This window comes from Trypanosoma equiperdum (assembly GCF_001457755.1).
Source record: "Trypanosoma equiperdum strain OVI genome assembly, contig: ctg_388, whole genome shotgun sequence".
NCBI classification, from domain to species: domain Eukaryota; phylum Euglenozoa; class Kinetoplastea; order Trypanosomatida; family Trypanosomatidae; genus Trypanosoma; species Trypanosoma equiperdum.
The window spans coordinates 56,460-78,018 of NW_027124296.1; the positions used below are offsets into that span (position 1 = coordinate 56,460).

Here is a 21,559-nt window from a genome sequence, read left to right on the forward strand (position 1 = left end):
TGCTGTGTAGCCTTCATTTCTGAAAGGGACTAGCGGCAATGGGAAGCGAGGGTAATGGAGAGTCGCGTCCGTATGTTTGATTCACGATCATATCAAGTACCCCAACATTTTTTATTGCCACGACCTTGCCTTGCTTATCATCCCCTCCTTCCCTGCTATTTTGATATTGTGGGTTGGGGTTGTTATTATTGCTGTCGTTTTTTTTGTTTCAAGTGTGGCGTAAACACACATATAGGTATCATTAGAAAAAGGTGCCCCGTAGGTGTACGGGGCAGCTGTGAAGGGAGGGGGGCAGTAAAACCCTGAGGTGGCGGTGCCCGTTCTTTCTATTTGCTGGCTTTAGGAATATGTTCCGCGAGGCACTTGAAAGCGTTTTGGAGTTCATTGGTTATCATAGTGAACACCGAGGGTGCAAGGGTAGCGAGCTACTTTCGTTTATCTCCACGGATGTTTTACCGCATTATGGGCTTGGGCAGCACTCTACAATGCAACAAACGGTAATGAACCTGCTCCTGAGTGAGACCGATAGTTTCACCGTTAAAAGCGGGGGAAAGACTCTCTCTTCCGGTGAGTTGACGAGCACTGTACTGCAGTATGATTCCTGTGCCTTCTGCCCGACACGGGCACTGCAAGAAAAAACTGTTGGTTACAGTCTTCGGACCGCGACAATTCGGGCTGCAGTGAATTATGCATGTGAAAACATGCTGTTCGGTTTTCTTCGCAACCAGCCTGGCAGGAGCGTTATAGCTGGCAGGGAGGATGATGCTGCGTCAAGGGGGATGAACGCTAGCGCGTCCGGACTGAGCGTAGGTGTGCGTACCCTCCTACGCGATAAGTGGTTGAAGTGCGTTTTTGTCTTTCACAGGGTCAGTAAAGTGTTAGAATTGTGTGTCTTGCCGTATTTCGCTATGCCCGTGCCTCCTCGGCAACAGCACTTACAGCCCCTCCAGTCGTATTTGAAACGGTGCCGCGCTCACATGAGAGATTCACGAGTTGTGATAGACATAAATGTTGTGCGCCACATTGTGCTGTCCTCTCCTGAGCGCCGACTGGTCTACCAGGATGCTCTTCATGCGGTATTCGAAGCTTACGGTGAAACCGTGCCAGGCGGAAACGGGCGTGCATTTGGTAGATGCATCGGTCGTTTGCTTAGAGCAGCGGACTTACGTGTTGTGAGGGCCTCCATAACTACCGGTTACCGGACTCACAGGGTCTCGGTAGTTGTGGATGCACGGGCCAGATTGAACGGAGACGGTGGACACACGGAGTGTACAGCCCGCGAGGGGGGAGAAGATGGCGAGGAAGGCAACACTGATGTTAGTTCGGACTCCGGTGGAAGCGAAGATTCAGGCTCAGCAGATGATAACCCCGGGAACGACTTTATTGAATGGAAATCAGAGGTTGAATCTGCGCAAGCGCCACTTGCTCGTATTCCCAATGGGGGCACTGGTGGCTTCCATGTGGATCCCGCGTTTCCTTTACCACTGCAGGTGGTAAAGCAAGCTGAGAGGAATCCGATTGCCCTGGAGCTAGTGCTGCCGCGTGTTGTTTTTTACGATTCGAAGAACATAACTAAGGAGCTGTACAGATACACGACCACCTATGAAGAGCGTTACGGGACCATCGAGAGTACAAATGCTCTGTGTGCATACGGCAAGTCTTTTACTCGTGTATTGCAGCCCAAGGGGTGGTCGGGTAAGCACAAGAGTGGTTACAACGAACAGCTTGATGGGTCATTACCAAAGGGAGTAACAGTGTGGGCTGTTAGCGCGGTGCTGGATGCTCTAAATGCCTCGCCCCTACGGGCGATGACACTTGTGGACCTCGTGAGCGTTGTTGACCGCAGGACATTAGGTCGCGTTTTACCAGTCCTTCAACGCGAGAATCGTGTGACAACAACGGGTGTAACACTCCCCCAGGGTAGACGTCTTGGGGTTTTAGTCGTTGCCGGCGTGAAGTTAACAGATGCCGATCGTGAGGAGTTGATAAAGCGCCACAATAGCCGGTGGGGTGCCCATTCACAAGGTGGGAAGCCCCTCGTGCGACTCAATCATATACCCTCCCCAGGAGGAGGAGGAGAAAGTGGACAAGCGAATTCAGTGATCAGGCTTCCCGAGGGTTCTTCCCGAACCGCGCGCATTGTTACGAAGATCACGATGATTCGCAATGGCTACAGTCGAGTCGGTCTGTTTCGGCACTCGCGACTGCACTTGGAACTGTGTCGTGTGTGGTGCCTCCACAACCTAAATCCAACAAAGTCGCTAACGCTAGGGCAGTTGCTTCAAGAAATGAGTCTGAGTTCCTTCTGTATAGTTGTGGGTGTGGGTGATGTGGATCTCACTTCGTACATAAGCGAACGTAGATGCAGTTGGGGCACTTCCATGCGGCACCTTCCACCTACCCTGCAGGAACACTGTAGTCGTTCAGGTCTGCAGTCACTCATACACTCACTCTCTGTACTGCAAGCGAGGGGGCTTGTGATGTGTGACAGAGTACTGAGAGCCACTGAAGACGTAGATCCCGATGAATTATTCATTACGCTCGCCAAAAGCACTGGTCGTGTGTGTGAGATTGGTATTGACACGGGCTTTGATGATCAGCCGGATGAGTCGTGGGAATACGTATTTTTCCCCACCGGTGGTCCCGACAAGCCTCAGGAAACCTGCCGTGCAGTAATGCAATACTGGGGTGATTGTTGGAAAAAAGTTTCGAATACAAAGAGTGCCCATGACCGATTGGGTGCTTTTATCTGCGAAGCTGTCACAGTGGAGCCAAACATAACTGATGTGCAGATCTTTGCACTTTCATGGTTACTCCGCGTTGATTGCAGCATTATGGCCGAGCACCTTCTGCAGAGGTTGGGGTACATACGGACCGAAAGGTGCGCACGTCAACGGCGCGGCAGGGGACGTGGGCACATGTTATCCAAGTGCGCAACTGCTGGTTATGGACATGCTAGTTTTACCCGTCTCGGTGCGCGTCCCCGAGGTGACCTGACCGCCAAGAGTGTGGCTGACGTGATTGTGGATGGGTTACAATCTGACGAGTTAGAGGGCAACCTTGCTCGACTGGAAGCAAAATTGCTAGGTAAGAGGAGGGAAACACTTGAAGGTTACTATAGTCCTTATTGCAACCGAGTCCATGGTAGCATGCTTACCATCGTACAAGGTATGTTGAGGGTTGTACAGCGAGAAGGGGGTACACATGCAAGGAGGGAAGCATCCGCACAACCAAAGAACACAGTGGTTTCTTTTGCTTCACCTCACTTAGCTGCCGCAGAGGGGCTGAGTTGCGATGATAAGCGCACGTCGGTAAGGAATGCGGAGCCGGACGATCTGCGCTCCGTGTCGAGGCGCCTTTCTTCCAGTATCCCGCCTAGTTCAAGGACAGCCAATCGACCCCGAAAGGAACCACCTGAAGTGCTGCAGGATATCGTACGCATGATACTTTTGAGTGATGAGGCGCATTACGATGCGGTGGCGGCAAAGGCCCTGCTCGCGCAATTTAAAGTAGTAGAGCTGGATAATTGTATCGATTGGCTTCTGACCTTTCCGTCTTTCCGAAACCGCTCGAGTGCTTGCGGGAGGTTGCCGCGCGTTGAGCTTGCACCCCGCTGCAAACTTCTCCACCTGAAGCACGCTGAGCGGGTTACGCACCCCCAATGCGTAAGTGCAAGTTACGCGCACACCGCTACCGTTTCCATGCTCTTCTTGCCGCAGTCTAACTGCCGCCGTTGGTGCATACCACCTATCCTTCAGCCGGACAGCCTGCTCCTGCAGACTGCGCCGCGTCTCATCGAGCAACCCTTTCCTGACATACGGTTTTTGTTGAGTAATACACAAGAGGGTACTGAATTAAGTGCACTGCGAGTGCCGCGTTTTGCACCTCCGCCGCGCACCGACGAAAAGAAAATGTTTGTGACGACACGGACGGGGGTGGAGACTACTTGCGTCGCCAGCAATATAGCGACTAGTGCTACAACCGTAGGTTGCATCTCCACCTCTGCTGCAAAGGTGCCTACTGAACCTTATCCGGCGCGCTTCCTGCTACGGCCGTGGAAACGATTGCGTTATTTGGACCTTCTCGACATTCCAGTTGATCCACCGCCCACCTCAGACCAGTGCAAGAGGGCACGCAGCGCGACAGTCACTTCAACTGAAGAAGGGAGAGATGACACGCCTACGCTGCCGCAGTATCCCAGTGTCTTTCATCACGTGGACGGTTCCTTTCATGTGTTCTTTTGGAGGTCGTTTCTATTTGCTGTGTACGCGCTAATACATAACTCACCGGGTATCACCGAAGAACGGGTTATGCAGGAACTTGTGCCAAGCGGCCTCGTGAGCCATGCAGCATGTAAAATGGCCATTAATTTTCTTAAAGCATCGTTGGTGATTACAGTGCGGAGCATCGTTCAAGCATGTGGTGAAGTGGACAGCCCGTTCCGGAGTGAGGCGTCAACCATGGCGGGTGGAGACGCGGCAAAAGCTACCATGAAACACGTTGACTGTTACTTCTGCACGATATCACAGGATGGGCCGTGGAATGTGGTAAACTTGTAGCTCTGATAAGCTGTACTCTCTGCGTATATGTAACGAACTGTTCACCTGTTTAAGGCGGAGAGTTGTTGTATTTGAACATAGTGTGCCTTCCATCCGTAAATTTGCTGTTGAAGCACCTTTGAAGTCGTGCAAGTCCGCGCGTTTGCCCTCGTTCAAGCGTGCTGAAACCAGCTGCAACGCCACGCGACTCCGTTGCTGGTCCAGATGTCAACTTCCTCATGTGTTATGTTGTAGCAATTCCCGGTGTGTTTAGCTGTGTGTATATATATACAAACTTCTCGTTTTTTTGTTTTTACCCTATTTATGTGTGAATGTATGTGTGGGTGCGCAACTGTCCGCGGAGCTCGGCAAGCACCGCGAATAAAGTAGGAAAAACGAAAGGCAGTTTTGACGCAATGCAGGTGCGTCGCGCCACGATGGAAGATATGTACCAAATGCAGCACTGCAACCTACGCTGCCTGCCCGAGAACTATAACCTGCGGTATTACCTTTACCACATTCTTTCGTGGCCACAGCTGCTGTACGTTCAGGAGGATAACAACGGCAATGTTGTAGGTTATGTTCTCGCCAAGATGGAAGAAGAGGAGCACGCAGAGAAGGTGTTTGGACACATCACAAGTATTGCCGTCCTACGAACGCACCGGCGCCTAGGTATTGCGTCGCGGGTGATGAATGCCGCGCTGCATGAAATGGAGCACGAATACGACGCCAACTTCTGCTCTCTCCACGTTCGTAAGACAAATGATGCCGCTCTTCATCTGTACCAGAATACCCTCAACTTTCGCTGTGCTAATGTAGAAAGTAAGTACTACGTTGATGAGGAAGATGCCTATCATATGAAGCGTTTCTTTAAGGGAACAAACCCAGGCTTCTATGTGACAGAAAGTAGGCAACTCGTACGCCAACCAAACACAGGGGCTGGTGCGGCAGCCGGGTCCGCCGCAGAAGCTAGTGGTCAACGGCCAGACAAAAAGAACTCCGTAGACAAGCAGAAGGAGCAGTTGGAACTGGCGGCAGAACTCCTTGAAGAGGATCTTAAGAGCTCCGGAAAGGGGCGGCGACAGCCGCATCAGCAACACCAAAAGGGCGGTAAGCACGGAAAAGGTAAAAAGTAACGCTTAATGGGTGGGAATAGTAACACCAAGGGGAAGGAGTCATGGGAACAAGTGGAAACAAAATTGTTCGACACGCACCGCTGAGGAGTGCCGGGGGTGAATGTTGGCTGTGTGCGTGTGTGTGTGTGTGTGTGTGAGCCAGGTTGTTGCATCCTCAATTTTGTGATATATTCACTCTTGGCTCACATTCACTTGACCATTCGCCAGTCCTTGTGTGGGTGAAGCGCTGACGCTCTCGAAGTGCATCATATGAGGTGTGCATTCCTCTGCTTTTCAATGGCCTGGGAATCCCTATTCTTTTCGGGTTCTTGTCTTTCCACTTGCGTTATTATTATTATTATTATTATCATTGCTGCCGTCACTGCCTGTACTGTCAAAACTTCAAGCAACTGCTGCGATTTACTCTTTTTCATTTGTTGTTGTGGTTAATTTAAGCAACCTCTAATGTACCAGCCACTCCTTGAGGCACCTGCGGGGTCGCCTAGCGCTGTTGTGGGCGACAGGCTTATTGGTGAAGCTGCGGGGTCCCTCTTTGGTGGTAGCGACCGTGCGGCCTTCGAGGCTCAAGGCGGTGCTTACTACCCACCGTGGCGTCCGGCGAACGCAAATGTGATATCTGGCGGCCGGTACCGAGCAGCGGGGTCCGGCATAATGGCGACGTGGCAGCGATGGCCCTTGTATAGACTGCAAACGGTGCTACGGCCTCTTACATCATTGTTTCCTCTCCTGCGGGTGGTGTTTCCCTTCGCTGTGCCGGGTCAAGATAGGTGCCCGCAGCTGTGCGCAGCGGCGTTCGCTGAGCGTGTTACTGCTATCTCGTTTCATCCGGTACGCATGATATTGGCTGCTGCTGTGAATGAGGGTAACGACTGCTCGCGCGTCGTTGTGTATGATGTGGCAGAGGGGCGGGAGGAGTGTGTTCTCACTCACGCTTTTCAGCGCCAAACTTGCTGCCTTGCGTGGAAGCCCTTGTCGCGTGATGTGCTTGCGGTCGGGTGTAACGGCGGTGTGCTGTTGTGGAGCCTCACCTTTAACATGTCACCAGCTGGGCAGGCTGTGCTTGGCAATGGCAATCTCACTCATAGATCTGTTGTCAATGTGACAGAGAGTAGTGCACCGTATTGTCTTTTCTATCGCTGTGCGAAGAATGTAGTTGTTACATGCATACGGTTCTCGTGCCGTGATGGGCGTTACCTTGCCTGCGGTAGTGCGAAGCATGCCGCACTACACTTCCATGACATTCGGCTGCAACCGTCAAAGTCGCTGCTGTTGCGGAACGTATCAGTTGAAGGCGCAACGCAGGACGTGTTGTTTGCCGACGACGATTCTTTCGCAATTCGCTTGGTTTGTGGCACGAGTGTGTTGGTGCTGCTGCAATTTCCGAGTTGTGCTGCCAATGTTGTGCCCACAGCAGCACCAGTGTTGGGTGTGACGAAGGCTCGAGGGCTTGGGCCCAATTATTTCTTTCTCCACTGTCATCACGTGGAGGGTGTGTTTGTGGCGCACATTAATCCATTCGTCGGTGTGCATGTTATTGGTCTTATTTCAACAGGCATTCACCGTGGTGTCGGTGGTGCTGTACGGTGTGTTGCAAGCAGTGACAGGCGACTGTTCGTTGCGCTAGAGACTGGCCATCTTCTAGTCATGCATTACGGACGGCGAGGTGTTTTCACCCTAATACCAGTAGGCACGGCAGAAATAGGCACTGAGTGCATGGCAGTGTTTGATGGCTGCACGTATGGGTCGTTGCTTGCTGTTGTGGAAGCGGACCAGTCTGTGTCATTTGTTCCTGCGTATCATGCATAAGAGGCCACGATGATATTCGGGCGGAAGGATGGGGGAAGATTGAACGATGCCCACACCCCTTTTTTGCGCAGAAAGACATGGTGGTTGGGGAAGGCGAATCACAGCATAAGGTCTGAGGGGAACTAGGGACCAGGGTGTAAGGAGTTGAAGGAAGGTACTAGAGGCGGCTGCGTGTCTGCAAGTGCATGGGGACGTCTGGAATATGAGCAATAAGGGTTGATGTCGAGGCCGAATGGCGTGCAGGATGAGCAAGAAGTGTCTCTTCGATAAAAACACTGTATGAGATGATGTTTGTGATCATGAGCTCACAAGTAAAGCATTTCAACACTACACATCCCCACTTTTTACTTTTTATTAACAAGCATCTCTGTTTCGTACACATACATGCGCTTTTGAGAGTACAAATGCATCCCCTATGGGGGTGCATTGTTGTGTCTGCACGCTCCATGACTCTTCCTCTGATTGTTTGATGGCTTTGGTGTCACCCGTCCTTCCCTTTTTATGCGTGTTAGCCCTTGTTTGTTACTTTACGGCTTTCGTCATAAGAGAAGTACATCCTGCCGTTATTGATCTCTCTGTATCTATGCCTGGTTGCGTTCAAGCACGTGCAAGCCATTTGTGTGCATCCCAGCACCCATTCCCCCCCATATTGATGACTATGCATATTATCATCGGCATTCTTCTTTTTGGGTTTTCTAGGGGTGCACTTAAAGAAAGAGTTGCGAACCACAGAGGTGGGTAGTGTCCACTGTGCTGTCGGGAACTCGCAACCGCATTTGTACTCGCGTGTTAAGGCGCCGCTACCACCAAACGGCGGCCACCGCTTTCGAGCCAACAACGGAAGGAGAAACTAGAGGAGAGAATACAAAGTGAAAGGCCCAGTTGTAACAGGGTGCCGTGGACAATATATTACCACTAGAAAATGTCGAATGCACTTGAGAGCATCACTGCGGCGACGCAGCTTCGGCGCGCGGTGATGGAGGCCCAGCGGGAGTTAGACGCCAAACGCGAGCTGTATTTGACCCGCATGGCCCGTGCGCATGAGATAGAGGAGACCATTGCGCAGGGCCGCGCGAAGCTGCAAGACAAACTTGTGCGATACTACAAGTTTATTCAGGACAACGAGGTGAAACGTTCTCGTGCCATGCGTAAGGCAGTTACGGAGGAGCGCATTCGCAAGGAACGTGAGGCGCAGGTAGAGGAACTTACTAAAAAGCTTCAGAATCTGCACGATCGCAGCGAAGAGCTTCGAGGGTTATACGATGTATATTCGAGGTACCAACGTTACCTTGAGGAGGTGCTGCAGCGCAATGATAGTGACGAATATCAGGGGCCGCGCGACATCATACAGCGGTGGAACACACTGCATGAAAACACAAAGGTGTTGCAGCGGCGTAAAACGCAGCTAGAGGAAGAGCTTCTGAGGAACAAGAATGCTCTAAACGTGAAACGACAGCGAAAGAACAATGAGAGTGTACAACTGCAGAACCAACTTAATGAGTTGCAGGCGAGATTTGGACAGCTCCAGAAGAATATTAAAATTAAACAGGACGAGCTTGAGCGGTGCATCAGTCAAAGAAGTACCACCTCACGTACCATTAGCCATGTGCGAATGGCTTGTAAGAACCTTTACGATCGCTGCATCACGTGGACAGCGCCGTACTCAGGCCGCGGTAAGTTTGAGTCCAGGGAGGCGGACGTGCTTTTTCAACTTCATGTTATTGGCGACTGCTTGCGTGACTTCCAGGACGTGATTGAGGCACACCATCAGCGACAGCAGCAACTGGCCTTGGCACGCGCCTCCAGAGATGATGACGCGTGAGACTGAAGGTGCACAGAGACATACGCGTTAATGGATATGACGCTCCTGAATATATGATTACTGTTGAGTCCGTGGCATAAGCATGGCGAAAGCGTCAGGCACGAGGCTATTTCCGAGCGACGACCGCCTTTCCTCTGTACCATGCCTGGTGAAGAGGGCCGAAGGAAGAGAAGAGATAGGCACTGGTGGGCTTGTATATATATATATATATTTATTTATTTATCTATTTAGTCGTTGCTGCAGCTTTTGTTACCGCACGTGGGGATGTATGGATGAATACTGTGTTTGGCAATGATACCTACACTGAACTCTGTATCAATACTGGAGAAAGTTTTATTTTTCTGCGTCTGTGGTCGTTGGTGGGATTGTGCGTTTGGGGCCTTTCTACACTTTTTGTTGATGTTTTCTCTCTATATATACCTTGTTCTTTTCGCCTCTTATCCTCTGAAATGGCGTATTCACTTCGGAAAAGAAAAGTGTGGGGAAAGGAAGTAAAGCAGTCAGAGAAGAGGAAGGGGTCCGCACCCAACCCAAATCGCAGCGGGGCAGTGGCCGACGTGCGTTTTGCAGTGTCGCCGTTATTACCTCCACAGGGGCACTGGCAGTTGAACAAAAGGGGTAACAGTTGATCACATTCAGCTTTGGTGTGCAGTGAATGATGACGTACCGGCCGTGCTGTATTGTTTGCTGCTCAGACTGCGATACGGATGGTATCTTCACAAGTTGTCAACACTTCATATGTCCCCGCTGTGCTGGGCGTTATCCTCCGGGTCAATGTCCACGTTGCCGGAAACCCTGTAAGGCCGTGAAGGCAGGTCCTGCCCTGCCGAAGGAAGTTGCCGACCGCGTTTCACATAACCCGCAGCATCTGTTGCAGCTGGCAGCACAGGCCCTTGACTTTCAGCGGCGACAGGAGCAGCAGTCCCTACAGCGGTTGCGGGAGCTAGTGACAACGCTGAATCAGAGCAACCGAAGCATGGCGTCACAGATTAGTGCCGCAAAGGCAGAGCGAGAGGAATTACTTACCACTATCAAACAATTGCAAAGACAATTGTATACCCAGCAACAGCAACAGAGCCAGCAGCAACTTCAGCTTCACACTTCTCAACGAACGTCGGATGTTCCGGCGATCAGTAATGACGGAAGAAGCTGTGGCGTGACAACATATAATGGAGGTGTGGCGGCCGCCGTGAAGCGGTCCACGCCCGTTCATGCCAGTGGCCCGCCCGGTTTCACAAATGGTGCACCGGCTGCCCGGGGTTGGCTTTCGTCTCCAGCCCCATCCAATGGTGCCGCCGATGCCTTCACACCACTTGGCTGGGGTCAGTCAAAGCGGTCACGCGAGGAAGGTCCGCAGACACCAACAAACACTGAGCAGACGCGCTTCCGCCTCGCAACACCGGCGATTACATTGCGCAATGTACTTACGGGATCACGGGAGACCACCCCGCGGAATCGTATGGATTGCGTTGGTACTATGGCACCTCCCAGGCCCCTGCAGAGTCTTTTGTGCCGTGGCCCGTAAGGGTGTGTGTGTGTGTGTGTGTGTGTGTGTGTGGAGGGAAAAGACGTTTATTCGCCATTTCAGGGGGGGGGCATTGATGCCTTCTCACAAAATCAAGGTTGGTGAATGCACACCTGATCAAAGGCCATCAACTTTTCCACTTTTGAAATAATACTATCTTATTGATGTTGTTACTCCTTTGTTTTGTTTTCATGATGTATTCTCTCTTGTGGAACATTTATGTTTATTTTCACTCCTCGTCACTACCATAACATCAGTGCAAACCCACATGGACGCCGCATTTGCCCAACAGTGTGGCGAGGTCCGCTCTACAGTGCCTGTGGGATGTCAACTGTTTTACTTGTTAGTCATCGTTTCCGTGATTTGCTATATTATTCTGTCATTATCACTCTGCTCCTTTTTCTTGCCAACGACATGAAACTTCTATTTGTCCCCTTCACAATCCAGCTTGTCCCCTGACCTCGATAATGAGAAGGGAGAGGTCATAAAGTTCATATCATTGCACATTGTCGCGCTCTCCCTTAATTATCCCTTATGGCCTCTTTCTTCTTTCCCCCGTGCTGTCGTGCTCTCAATCTCTCATTGCAACCGAACTTCGCTTCCTTCCGTTCATTCCTTACTTCTATCGGGGATTAAGCAATAAACCAGAAAACAAATATATTGCAAGACTTGGTTGCTCTTATCGGCAGGGGCTGCTACTTTTTGGGATTGCAGCTGTCACAAGGTTCCTTCACCGGTTGTTGTTCATATTACTCCGTAGCATTGTCGAGAGCTTGTGCTTACGGTGTAGCTTAATTGACGGCCGCGCGCATTAGCAGTTGAAGTAAGAAATTTCTGCCCTTCCCCTTCCCTGCTCACCCCCTTTTTTTTCTTTCTTGACATTCCACTCACCTTTCCTCGGGTGCACACATTTAAGGAGGAACGTAGGGGAAAAGGTGTGAGCTAGAGTGGACAAACGTCCCCCCCTTTTTGGCGTGCATCAATCTATTACATAGTGAGCTGGATAACTTTCTCTTGTCCATGTCTGTGAAGACGCTTGCCGCCCCAACAAAGAAGTACAAAATTGTCCTTTTGGGCGATAGCGGTGTTGGTAAATCATCCCTCGTACAGCGGCTCGCGAAGAATGAGTGGTGCGACAACCAAAACTCAACGGTAGGCGCGTCTTTCCTCCGGTACGTGTGTACTGTAGGGGATACAGCTGTAAACTTCGATATTTGGGACACTGCCGGTCAGGAACGCTACAAAAGTCTGGCATCCATGTATTACCGGGGCGCTGCTGCTGCACTTGTGGTGTATGAAATCCCGTCATGGGAAACATTTGAGCGGGCGAAACATTGGGTGCGGGAACTCGCAACTAACTCACCCGAGACAATTGTCATACTTGTAGGAAATAAAAGCGACCTAAGGGGGACTAGCGGTTGTGTGAGTAGTGAAGAGGCGGCAACATATGCCCGGGAACTCAATTTGCTGTTCAGTGAAGCGAGTGCAAAAGACGGTAGTGGTGTAAGTGAAGTATTCATGCAGATTGCGCAGCGGCTTGTAGCGTCGAATAATAATAACACTGTTCATAGCGGTGGTGTGTTGGGAGGTCAGCCGAATTCCACTAGGCGAAGTTCCGGTTGCTGTGGTTGAAGCACTGCATGTTGTTGATTTCCGTTAGAGTGTTTTCGAACTCACTCACTCATGAGCGAGTTGAGTGGGTGTGTGAGTTCTTTTTTTTTTTCTTTTCATCTGATTTGTTTTCTTTCATGGGAGAGGTGGTTTTCAAAGAGTGGAAGAAGAAGAAAGGATCGAGGAGGGTGAGGAAATTTCGTTAAGGGTTTTAGTTGTCCGCGTTTGGACCTTACTTTTTTGTTCTCACTCTCTTTCTTGTTTCACTTTGTTTTTTTCCTTCGTTTTACTGTTAGTTGGTGGTGTATTGTTTGTCGTGAACCTCACCTCTAAGACGCGCGGCATCCTTCTCTTTACCTCTCACCACCGCTCGCGGACTTATCTTTTTCTTGTTTTTTTTTTGTTTCGAGCCTTCTTGTTCCGCCATCATCATTATTATTGTTGTTATTATTCCCACTTCTTCCACTAGTGCTTTTACCACTTTCATTGTTTTTTTTTGCGGTGCCGCTAATGCGTTTGGTTCATTACCGTTTCATAACTCATGCCCACATAACACCAATGAACTTTTGCCGTTTTGTTGTTGTAAAGAGAGGAAAACAGAAGAAGAAGAAAATGAAAACGTGATGAAGGCTGAAACAAAACAGTGAGAGGCGATGTACCACCAGAGGTTGAGAAGGAACAGGAGGAATAGAAACGATAATGTGATGTTGAGGGTAACCGCCACAAGTAGTTATAACTTTTGAGAAGGTAAACATAAAGAGAAGGGAAGGGATAACAAGAGCTGATTTTCAAGAAAATAAATGCGCTTGTGTGCATGTGTATGTACTGGTGTCCCTCACTCCCTCTCCCTTTCTCTCTCTTTGTGGAGGTACTTAAGGAATTGGAGTTATAGATACAAATATGAGAGAAGAGGGAGGTAAAAAAAAAAAAGAAACAAACGGCTTTGAATTACCCACGATACATGCATTCGTGTTCTGCCGAACTTCGCCTTCTCTTATGTGTTCAATTTCCCCTCGCTTCATTTCCATCCGTTTTGGTTCACTTTGCTTTTTTTTTTCTTTGTTATGTATAGGTACCGCCTTTAAGTGTTTTTGTGTTTGGGTGCACGGCCATCCTGTGCGATCTGCGAGTTGTTTCTGTTGCATCCGGAGGATGACCGCGCATTTCAGATTGTTATATTCATCTTTGCTTGTATCTCTCTCTCCCTCTCAAACACGTAAATACATGTATGCCTCCCCCTTTATTAAGATTGTTTTATTCGTTTCACTGTTACTCTTCCTGTCCGAATACGGTAACTTTAAACTTCTCTTTTTTTTTCTCAAGAAAGTTCATTTTATGACGCGACAGTGAGACGGGTACTCAAACTCTCACAGGTGTGTGCATTTAACATAGGGTTATTTTATATTGTTATGGCGTTTATGTGGTAATTTGTTACAAGTCAGCCGACAACCACTTAGTTTTAATTGCACGTGTTTGTGTGGGTCCCGGGTTTCAAAAAAGGAATTGCGAATTTTTGCTCCTCCAACATGTGGTTTCCACCAAATGTGTAGCGATACCCACATGTTTCGGACGCCAGAGTACTCGGGGGTGTGGGAGTGGTTTCGACCAAAAAAGTGCGACGAGCGGGGGCCAAAGGACGTGCATGTCAGTATGTTTGAACTGATGCAACTGATTTCATATTTTCTACCTCAGTGAATATCTTGACTTACGTATTTTCACTCACACTTCTGTCGCCCTCACCAATACATCGTTGCCTTGTCTTTCGATGATTGAAAGTGTTGGATGGGTTTACTGAAAGGGGCGGCTGATACTTGTCCTTGTGTTGATACTTTTGTGCGATTCAAGAATTCGACCATGTGGTAGATTCCGGAGGGCACCGCATGAATTTCCCACACCAGTACAAAAATCGGCATCGTTGATGTTTAAATTGTTTGTCTAACGGATTGGCGTTGCGCCTGCTCACCACCTCCCCTCCCACGTCTGCAAGTAACTCATTTGTGTTTCTGCTCCTGTCTATCCGTTGCTATTTCTCTCCCTTTTTTTTTTCTGTTTCGCTTGCCTTTGTTACCACCCACTTGGCTTTCCATCTTTCTTTGGATCCTCTTCAAAATGGTCGAACGAAAAGAAAGGAAGTGGGAACCCGCGACTGATGCCATCAGTGTTGGTCTTCCTGCGGGATGCACTCGCTCACTACGAGTCGGGTGAGTTATGTACCGCCCGACAGGCGGCAGAAGAGGCTCTTCATGCCGCACAGCCGCACGAACACGAAGCGTTCGCGGATTCATTGCTTCTTTTGGGGAACATTAGTGCTGCGGAGGGCGACTTCATTACGGCAGAGCGGTACGCTGCAACGTGTAGTTGCTACGTTGAGGAACATTTGGGCCCGCAACACAATGGAGCCGCAGTGGTGAGGCTTAACCGGGCTATATTTTTGTTAGAGAGCCTTCGTGTGCAATCCGTTACCACCGTGGCAGTTGTGGAGGAGGCGCATGCGCTTCTGCTGGAGGCGGAGCAGCTCCTTGTGAATGTTTGTCATGTGGGGCGACTGGTGTTAGCGGAGGTGCTTCATAACATCGGGGTGTGTTGCGCACTTCTTGGGCGTTATGTTGCAGCCTTAACGGCGTACATGCGGTCCATGCAAATACGCGTAAGGTTTAAGGATGCTGCGAGGGTTACGGATCTTAAACTCGCCTTGACAATGGAGCAGGTAGCACTGCTTTACCGTTTAATGGATGAGCCAAAGCGGCAGGAAGCCGCGCTGCTGATGGAAGTCGTAGCCTCAACCCGCAGGCAACTTCTCGGCCCACATCATCCACTTTTAGCCGCAGCCGTTCTTGCGCAGGGTGTCATTGCTGCTGAACTCGGCCAGCGGTGTCGGGCGCAATCATTTCTTCGCAACGCCCTTGAAATGTTTTTGAGCCTTTACGGCAAGGAATCGTTCCAACTCCAATGCGCGGAGCGGCTGCTCGCTGAAGTATCGTGAGGGCCTGCCATACGTTGCGGAGTCATAAGCATAGAACAAACACAATTATATAAATCCATACATGCGTACATTGGTTTAAATGCCTTTCCTTTGATCCCCTGCATATGCATGTATATATATATATATACGTATTTTATTTATTTAATCTTCACTTCCTGTTCAAATACGTACTAAGGGGAGGATGCTGGGAACAGGAACAACGGTGGAACAATTCCTTTGCCCTTTTTGTTACTTATCTTTGCGTTTCGCCCTCATTGTGTGTTGGTGCTGCGTGTCCCATCCATTTGTTTGTCACCTCCTTCTCTCGCGATATATATATATATATATATTTATTTATTTATTTATTTATTTATGTATGCTTGTGTTCAGTTCTTTACCTTCTCCCTTTTTTTTTTCTCTTGTATTTTGTGCTCTTCCTTTTTTTTTTACACTTGCTCTGTATATCATTCAACGAGGTGGTAAAAACGAAAACACACAAAAGAGAAAGAAAAGAAAGGAAAGGTGAAAACAATTTCAAGGGAAATCAAGTACAACACACCCTATTACCATCGTTATCATTATTGTTGCTTAACACCGCAAAAAAACAAGAAAAGTGAAAAAAAAAGACTCTGGCACCTAGGCGGATTTGAAACACCAACAGGAAGATAAGGAAAAGTAAAACAAATACAAAGGTGGACTACATATTTTTGATTGTGCACGACCGAAAGGATACTGAATCAAACGCCTTTAGGGGAAAAGAAATATAGGGAGACTCAGTGATTTTTAATATATATATATATATATATTCAAGGAAAAAGGCATAGGTTGAAAGGGGAAAGAAAAAGAAAAGGGTTGGGGACGAAAAAGTTTTTTAAAAAAAACTAAGACAAAACAACGAAATAAAACCAGAAGGGTAGTTTTTCCTTTGTTTTCTTTTCTTTTTGTTTTTTTTTCTGGTTTCCATGTCTGAAAAGGGAACATCGTTAAACCTATTCCTCGCCGCCTGCCAAAAGGAGGGTGTGAAGCAACCCAACACATTTCTTGTCGAGTTCTTTACGAAAAAACCTGAACTGTCGGAAGTGGAGGAAATAGACTTGAGCAAGAACTACATTGGGAACCGTGGTATTCTTGCCTTACTCGATGTAATTAGCGAGCTGCCATGCTTTCGCTTCCTCAACTGCTCAAACCAAAAACTGTATAACACGGACTTGAATGAGGATAGCGTTAGAGGTAACGCCACAATAGATCGCATCGTCGACGTTTTCAAATCACATCCAACAGCCAACGCATTAGATCTCAGCCACAATCCTATTTCAAACTATGCTGGCCGTAGATTATTGTTGCTTACCCAAAATAACAAGCGCATCTGCCGTGTGGAATTGGTGGACACTCGCATTGACTTTGAACTCCGCTCTCGCATTACGCAACAATGTGAAAAGAATACCATCGCTATTTGGGAGTCACAAGCACAAGAAAAGGAGGAGGAACGCGCCTTTGGTGAAAGTGTCACGTGGGTCCCAACACAAACGTCTGCGGACTTGACGGCAATCGGTGGCGGCCGGAAGCGACGTACTACAGTGCGAGGTGAGGGAATTGATCCTGAGAAGGCTAAATCATATGTTGCACCATATTTCGAGAAGAGTGAAGACGAAACGGCACTCATCTTGAAGTTGTTGACGTATAACGTACTCTTCTCCTTTCTGGACTCACGCGATCTTATGACTGTGGCGGGTGCCATGTGGCGTGTGGAGTTCAAGCAGGATGATTGCATTATGGAGGCGGGGCAGACAACATGTGACAAACTGTATATAATTCAAGATGGTAAAGCAGATATCATTAAAGAAGGACAGAAGGTATATCTCAAGGTAGAAGGTACGGCGGTAGGAGAGCTTGAACTTATGTATCAGACACCAACTGTTGCCACGGTGAAGGTTTGCACACCGGAGCTCATCGCATGGGCACTCGATCGCGACACGTATCGTCACCTCGTGATGGGTAGTGCCATCCGCCGCCGTGAGACATATATTCAATTCCTAACAAATATTCCGTTCCTCAGTGGCCTTGACAATTATGAGAAGCTGCAACTTGCGGATGCCCTCAGCAGCGACGAGTTTGAACCGGGTGATTACATCATTCGCTACGGAGAGGAGGGCGAATGGCTGTACATCATTTTGGAAGGTTCTGTTGATGTGGTTGGGCGGGATGACGATGGAAATGAAAAGCATGTTTGGGAATTCGGGAAGGGGGATCATGTGGGTGAGCTGGAATTCCTTAACAATCACGCCAATGTAGCAGATGTTGTGGCAAAAACGCATGTTGTCACGGCGAAGCTTAACCGTAGGCACTTTGAAATGTGCCTTGGACCTGTCATTGATGTACTGAAACGAACCTCGCAGCAGCCAAACTATGAGTACTACCAGTCGAAACTGAAAACTACTTTAAGGGCAGAGGGGAGGAAGTAGGTGGCTCGTAAAATATGCATTGGATTGCTTTTCGTGTTTTTTTTGTTTGTTTTCTTGTTTTTGTTTTCTTTTGGGGAGTATTCGATTGGATTTTTTTTGGGAGGTGGAGGCTACTGTAGAGAGGAAGAGTCGTGTAAACAAGAGGAGGAAGCAGGAAGAAATAATAATAATAATAATAGAAGAAGGGAAGGAGAGTGGCTGCAACGGAAGGTAAAGTAAAAAAAAAAAGAAGAGAGGGAGGAGAAGAGAGGAGAACAAACAACTTATCCCGTCATTTCTTCTTCTTCTTTTTTGATCTTGCGTTATTGTATGTATATGTATTCCTGACTTCTGTTGCTTCCTTCATCAATGCAGAAGTTGTCAGTTTCGCAAAGAATGAAGGAAGTAAAAAAAGAAAAGAAAAAAGTTTATTATTATTATTAAAGAAAAAAAAAGGAGAGATGAATAAAATAGAGGAAGGGAGTATGAATCCCATTTACTGGAGGAGAAAACAAAACGAAGGGGATTAAATGAGATGATGAAATTGAAAAGTGAGAGTGAGAGTATGAGTGAATGAACTGTTGCGAAGACGTGAGACAACTGGAAGGCGAGAAAGTTGTGTGGGATAATGTTAGAAAAAATAAGGAAACATATATAGAAAAAAGAAAAGAGAAGAGAAGAGGCAAGGGGTCATGGAGTAATAAAACGAGGGAAAATAGTAATGATAATAATAATAATAATAAAAACAAGATGGGAACATGAAAAACGGTGAAGGCAAATATGAGACTTGTAACTGTACCGAATATGACACCTATTGTTGTTATTATTACTATTGTTGTTATTTATTTATTTTTTTTAAAAAAAAAGGGGGGAAAAAGAAAAAAAATGAGGGAATAACATTTTGGATTTGCACCAGATCCAGTTTATATGGAAGAACCCCTGCTGATGGTGGCAAGGCGTATTGTGGACTTGACGCGGCAATTTTTTTTTTTTTACGCGCAACTGCTTCGGTAGAGTAGGACAAAAAGAAAAATTACGCAAACAAAATATTTTGGTGATTTCTCTTTTTCCCCTTTTTGGTGTTTATATTTATGTTAAAAGTGTACAGTTATGTGTCTGTAAATTGTGGTATACCGTCACTTCAGCATTTCCTTCTTGTATAACACACCAACAAAGAAAAAAAAAGAAAGGGAAAAAGATTTTTTTTCTAATTTATTCTATTTATATTTTGTTGTTGTTGGTGTTATTGCGTTAGTAACGGCAGCAATGTGTGGTATTTGAAGGTTTATGTTTCATTTCTGTATGATGATAACATGTGTAACTTTCATTCATTTAATGTTAGGTCTGCCATGTCGTCTCATTATTATTATTATTATTATCATCATCATCATGTTTTAAAGTTCTCTCGTCCCTCTCGTACTCAACTTTTCGTTTTTGTTTCTTTGTTATTTTGCCGAGAATAAAGAAAAAATATGTATGTATATATTTATTTATTTAAAAGCAACACCGACCGAACCTATCCTTCCCACAGCTACGCATAAGCAAAATTCGCAAACAGCACGAACTTTATTTATTTATTTATTTGTGTGTGTTTGTGTGTGTTTTTTCCCCTCCCTCTTCTTTGTTTATGCCATCTGATGTTGTAGTTGTTTTCTTTTCTTTTTTCCTTTTTTTTTTTTGTCAGCATGTGAAGGGAAAAGTTTCATCTCGTGTGTTTCCTTTCATTTTTTTTTTCTCTCTTGCTTTTGTTCTTCGCTTCCTTCGCCCCATAATTCCGTTTGTTGACTCCTTTCGGCTCCTTCGCTTTTTGTTTTGTTTTATGTTTTATGTCTTTATATTTATTTGTTTAATGTTTCAATTGCCCTTGTGTTTGTATTTGTGTTTGTGTTTGTGCTCGGGAGGTTCTGTTTTTTTTTTTTTCCTTTTTGTTGTTTTTTTTTTTCCCTCCCCCTTCCCCGCCGTTTGATGTTGTTTTTTCTTCACTCTTGATTTTATTCCTTTCCTCTCTCTCTCTCTCTCTCTGTCTGTCTGTCTCTTCACTTGAGCAATTTTTCTTACCTTACCGTTGGATGGACACTTCCTTTTTTTTCTTAAAAAATTACTGTTTGATTTCATTTAATTCTGCACGCGAGGAGGAGGAGGAGGAGGAGGAGGGAAGGTGTGTTTTGTTTTATTTGAAAGAAAAAGAGAGGAGAAGAAAAAGAAATTAATTTATTTATTTATTTACGTATGTGTGCGTTTTGTGTGAAATGGACGTCAAGAGGAGTAATATCCCAAAGCACTTTTCCTCTTCTTTTTTTTTTTGTTCCCTCTCTCCCTCTCTCTCTCTCTTCTTTGTTTGTTTTTTTGTTTTGTTTGTTTTTTTACTTACTTAAAAAATGAAAATAATGTTTTGAATGAAAAATATCAATATTTTTATTCGGGCGTGTCATGCATTGCTAAAACAAAAATAAATACGCCAATAGAGAAGAGGAGGAAGAAAGAAAATGGAATGGAATGGGTTGTGAAAGTCATGTAATATGAAGAAAGAAAAGAAAGAAAAAATAAATAAAAAAATAAAAAAGTGACAAAGGCCGAATATAAATAGAATTAAAAACAATACTGCCACCACCCACCCCCAAAAAAAAAATATATATATATATAAGAAAGAGAAGTACGAGATGCGGATATTAACAAAAAGAAATTAAAGAGATGGGAAAGAGAGAAGGGGGGGAAAAAAAAAGAGAGAGAACAACATGTAAAAATTTTAATTTTGGCGGGGGCGGGGGAAGGGGGGAGGGAAATGCAAAACTGTAATTTCTATTTTAAGAAATAAAATAAAATAAAATAAGAGAGAGAAAGAGAGAGATGGAAGTGTATTTATATGTGTACGTACCGGTATTAGGAGGAAAGGTGAAGAGCTGTGCGTTATAATGTATGAATTTGTTGTTTGAGTGAAAGAATGAAAAAAAAAAGATAAATATATAAATAAATTACACATATGATTATAATTATAACAGAATAATAATCAAACAAAACAATAATAACACAAAAAAAATAGGAGGAAGAGGAAGTAAAGGAAGGCGGAGGAATGTACAAAAAAAAAGCAGAGAGAAGAAGATAAGATTAAGTTATGCTAAGTTAAGTTAAGAGGCACATTTTAGAGGAGGATGAGGAAGAAGAAGAAGAAGAAAAACAAGAAACTAAATTGAAAAAAATGTGAGGGAGTAAAGACATTGCAGGGGGAGGTGGGAGAAAAAATATATATATATATATATATAAGAAAAGGGGGTGAAACAATTTTTTCTTTTAACCATATGAATATGAATATTTATTTATATTTATATTTATATTCATATTTATATTTATATTGTGTATTTGTATTAGTGGTGCCCGGGGGTATCTCGCGGTTGGCGCTTTAAAATCTTGCATTTTGTTGTCGTGTTGTCTTCTTTTTTTTTTTCTTTTTTCCTCCTCCCCCCCCTTGCGGTCGCATTATCTGTTCAAATTTTTTTTCATGTGTCTTTTTGTCGTGTTTGTTTGTTTGTTTGTTTTTTTCTTTACTTCGCTTTATCTTACCTTATCTTATCTTATCTTTTTCTCGTCATGTTTTTTTTTTACTTTGATTCTCTTCCGTTAATTTTTTTATACTTTTTATTTTCTTCATACTAATATTTGCTGCATGGTACTTCCAATGTCGTTACGCGTTTGATCCACTTTTTTTTTCTCCCCCCCCCCC

General features: G+C 46.2%; 8 protein-coding genes across 8 annotated transcripts; all 8 read left to right on the plus strand.

Annotated features, from left to right (window-relative positions):
• Window positions 1-347: 347 nt before the first annotated feature.
• On the plus strand, window positions 348-4,559 carry TEOVI_000159600 (uncharacterized protein; the record flags this gene model as incomplete). Its single annotated transcript, XM_067224803.1, has 1 exon — window positions 348-4,559. The coding sequence occupies one exon, from the start codon at window positions 348-350 to the stop codon at window positions 4,557-4,559; it is 4,212 nt and encodes a 1,403-aa protein (XP_067080904.1).
• Window positions 4,560-4,954: 395 nt separating this feature from the next.
• On the plus strand, window positions 4,955-5,674 carry TEOVI_000159700 (N-acetyltransferase subunit ARD1; the record flags this gene model as incomplete). Its single annotated transcript, XM_067224804.1, has 1 exon — window positions 4,955-5,674. One exon carries the CDS (start codon window positions 4,955-4,957, stop codon window positions 5,672-5,674), a length of 720 nt encoding a protein of 239 aa, XP_067080905.1.
• Window positions 5,675-6,118: 444 nt separating this feature from the next.
• On the plus strand, window positions 6,119-7,480 carry TEOVI_000159800 (nucleoporin 48; the record flags this gene model as incomplete). Its single annotated transcript, XM_067224805.1, has 1 exon — window positions 6,119-7,480. The coding sequence occupies one exon, from the start codon at window positions 6,119-6,121 to the stop codon at window positions 7,478-7,480; it is 1,362 nt and encodes a 453-aa protein (XP_067080906.1).
• Window positions 7,481-8,402: 922 nt separating this feature from the next.
• On the plus strand, window positions 8,403-9,302 carry TEOVI_000159900 (protein of unknown function (DUF4200), putative; the record flags this gene model as incomplete). Its single annotated transcript, XM_067224806.1, has 1 exon — window positions 8,403-9,302. One exon carries the CDS (start codon window positions 8,403-8,405, stop codon window positions 9,300-9,302), a length of 900 nt encoding a protein of 299 aa, XP_067080907.1.
• Window positions 9,303-9,957: 655 nt separating this feature from the next.
• Window positions 9,958-10,827, plus strand: TEOVI_000160000 (uncharacterized protein; the record flags this gene model as incomplete). The annotated part of the gene is made up of 1 exon (XM_067224807.1): window positions 9,958-10,827. The coding sequence occupies one exon, from the start codon at window positions 9,958-9,960 to the stop codon at window positions 10,825-10,827; it is 870 nt and encodes a 289-aa protein (XP_067080908.1).
• A 1,020-nt stretch (window positions 10,828-11,847) lies between these two features.
• On the plus strand, window positions 11,848-12,459 carry TEOVI_000160100 (Ras-related protein Rab5B; the record flags this gene model as incomplete). The annotated part of the gene is made up of 1 exon (XM_067224808.1): window positions 11,848-12,459. One exon carries the CDS (start codon window positions 11,848-11,850, stop codon window positions 12,457-12,459), a length of 612 nt encoding a protein of 203 aa, XP_067080909.1.
• Window positions 12,460-14,587: 2,128 nt separating this feature from the next.
• Window positions 14,588-15,421, plus strand: TEOVI_000160200 (Tetratricopeptide repeat, putative; the record flags this gene model as incomplete). The annotated part of the gene is made up of 1 exon (XM_067224809.1): window positions 14,588-15,421. The coding sequence occupies one exon, from the start codon at window positions 14,588-14,590 to the stop codon at window positions 15,419-15,421; it is 834 nt and encodes a 277-aa protein (XP_067080910.1).
• Window positions 15,422-16,362: 941 nt separating this feature from the next.
• On the plus strand, window positions 16,363-17,862 carry TEOVI_000160300 (Flagellum matrix protein 458; the record flags this gene model as incomplete). Its single annotated transcript, XM_067224810.1, has 1 exon — window positions 16,363-17,862. The coding sequence occupies one exon, from the start codon at window positions 16,363-16,365 to the stop codon at window positions 17,860-17,862; it is 1,500 nt and encodes a 499-aa protein (XP_067080911.1).
• Between the last annotated feature and the right edge of the window lie 3,697 nt (window positions 17,863-21,559).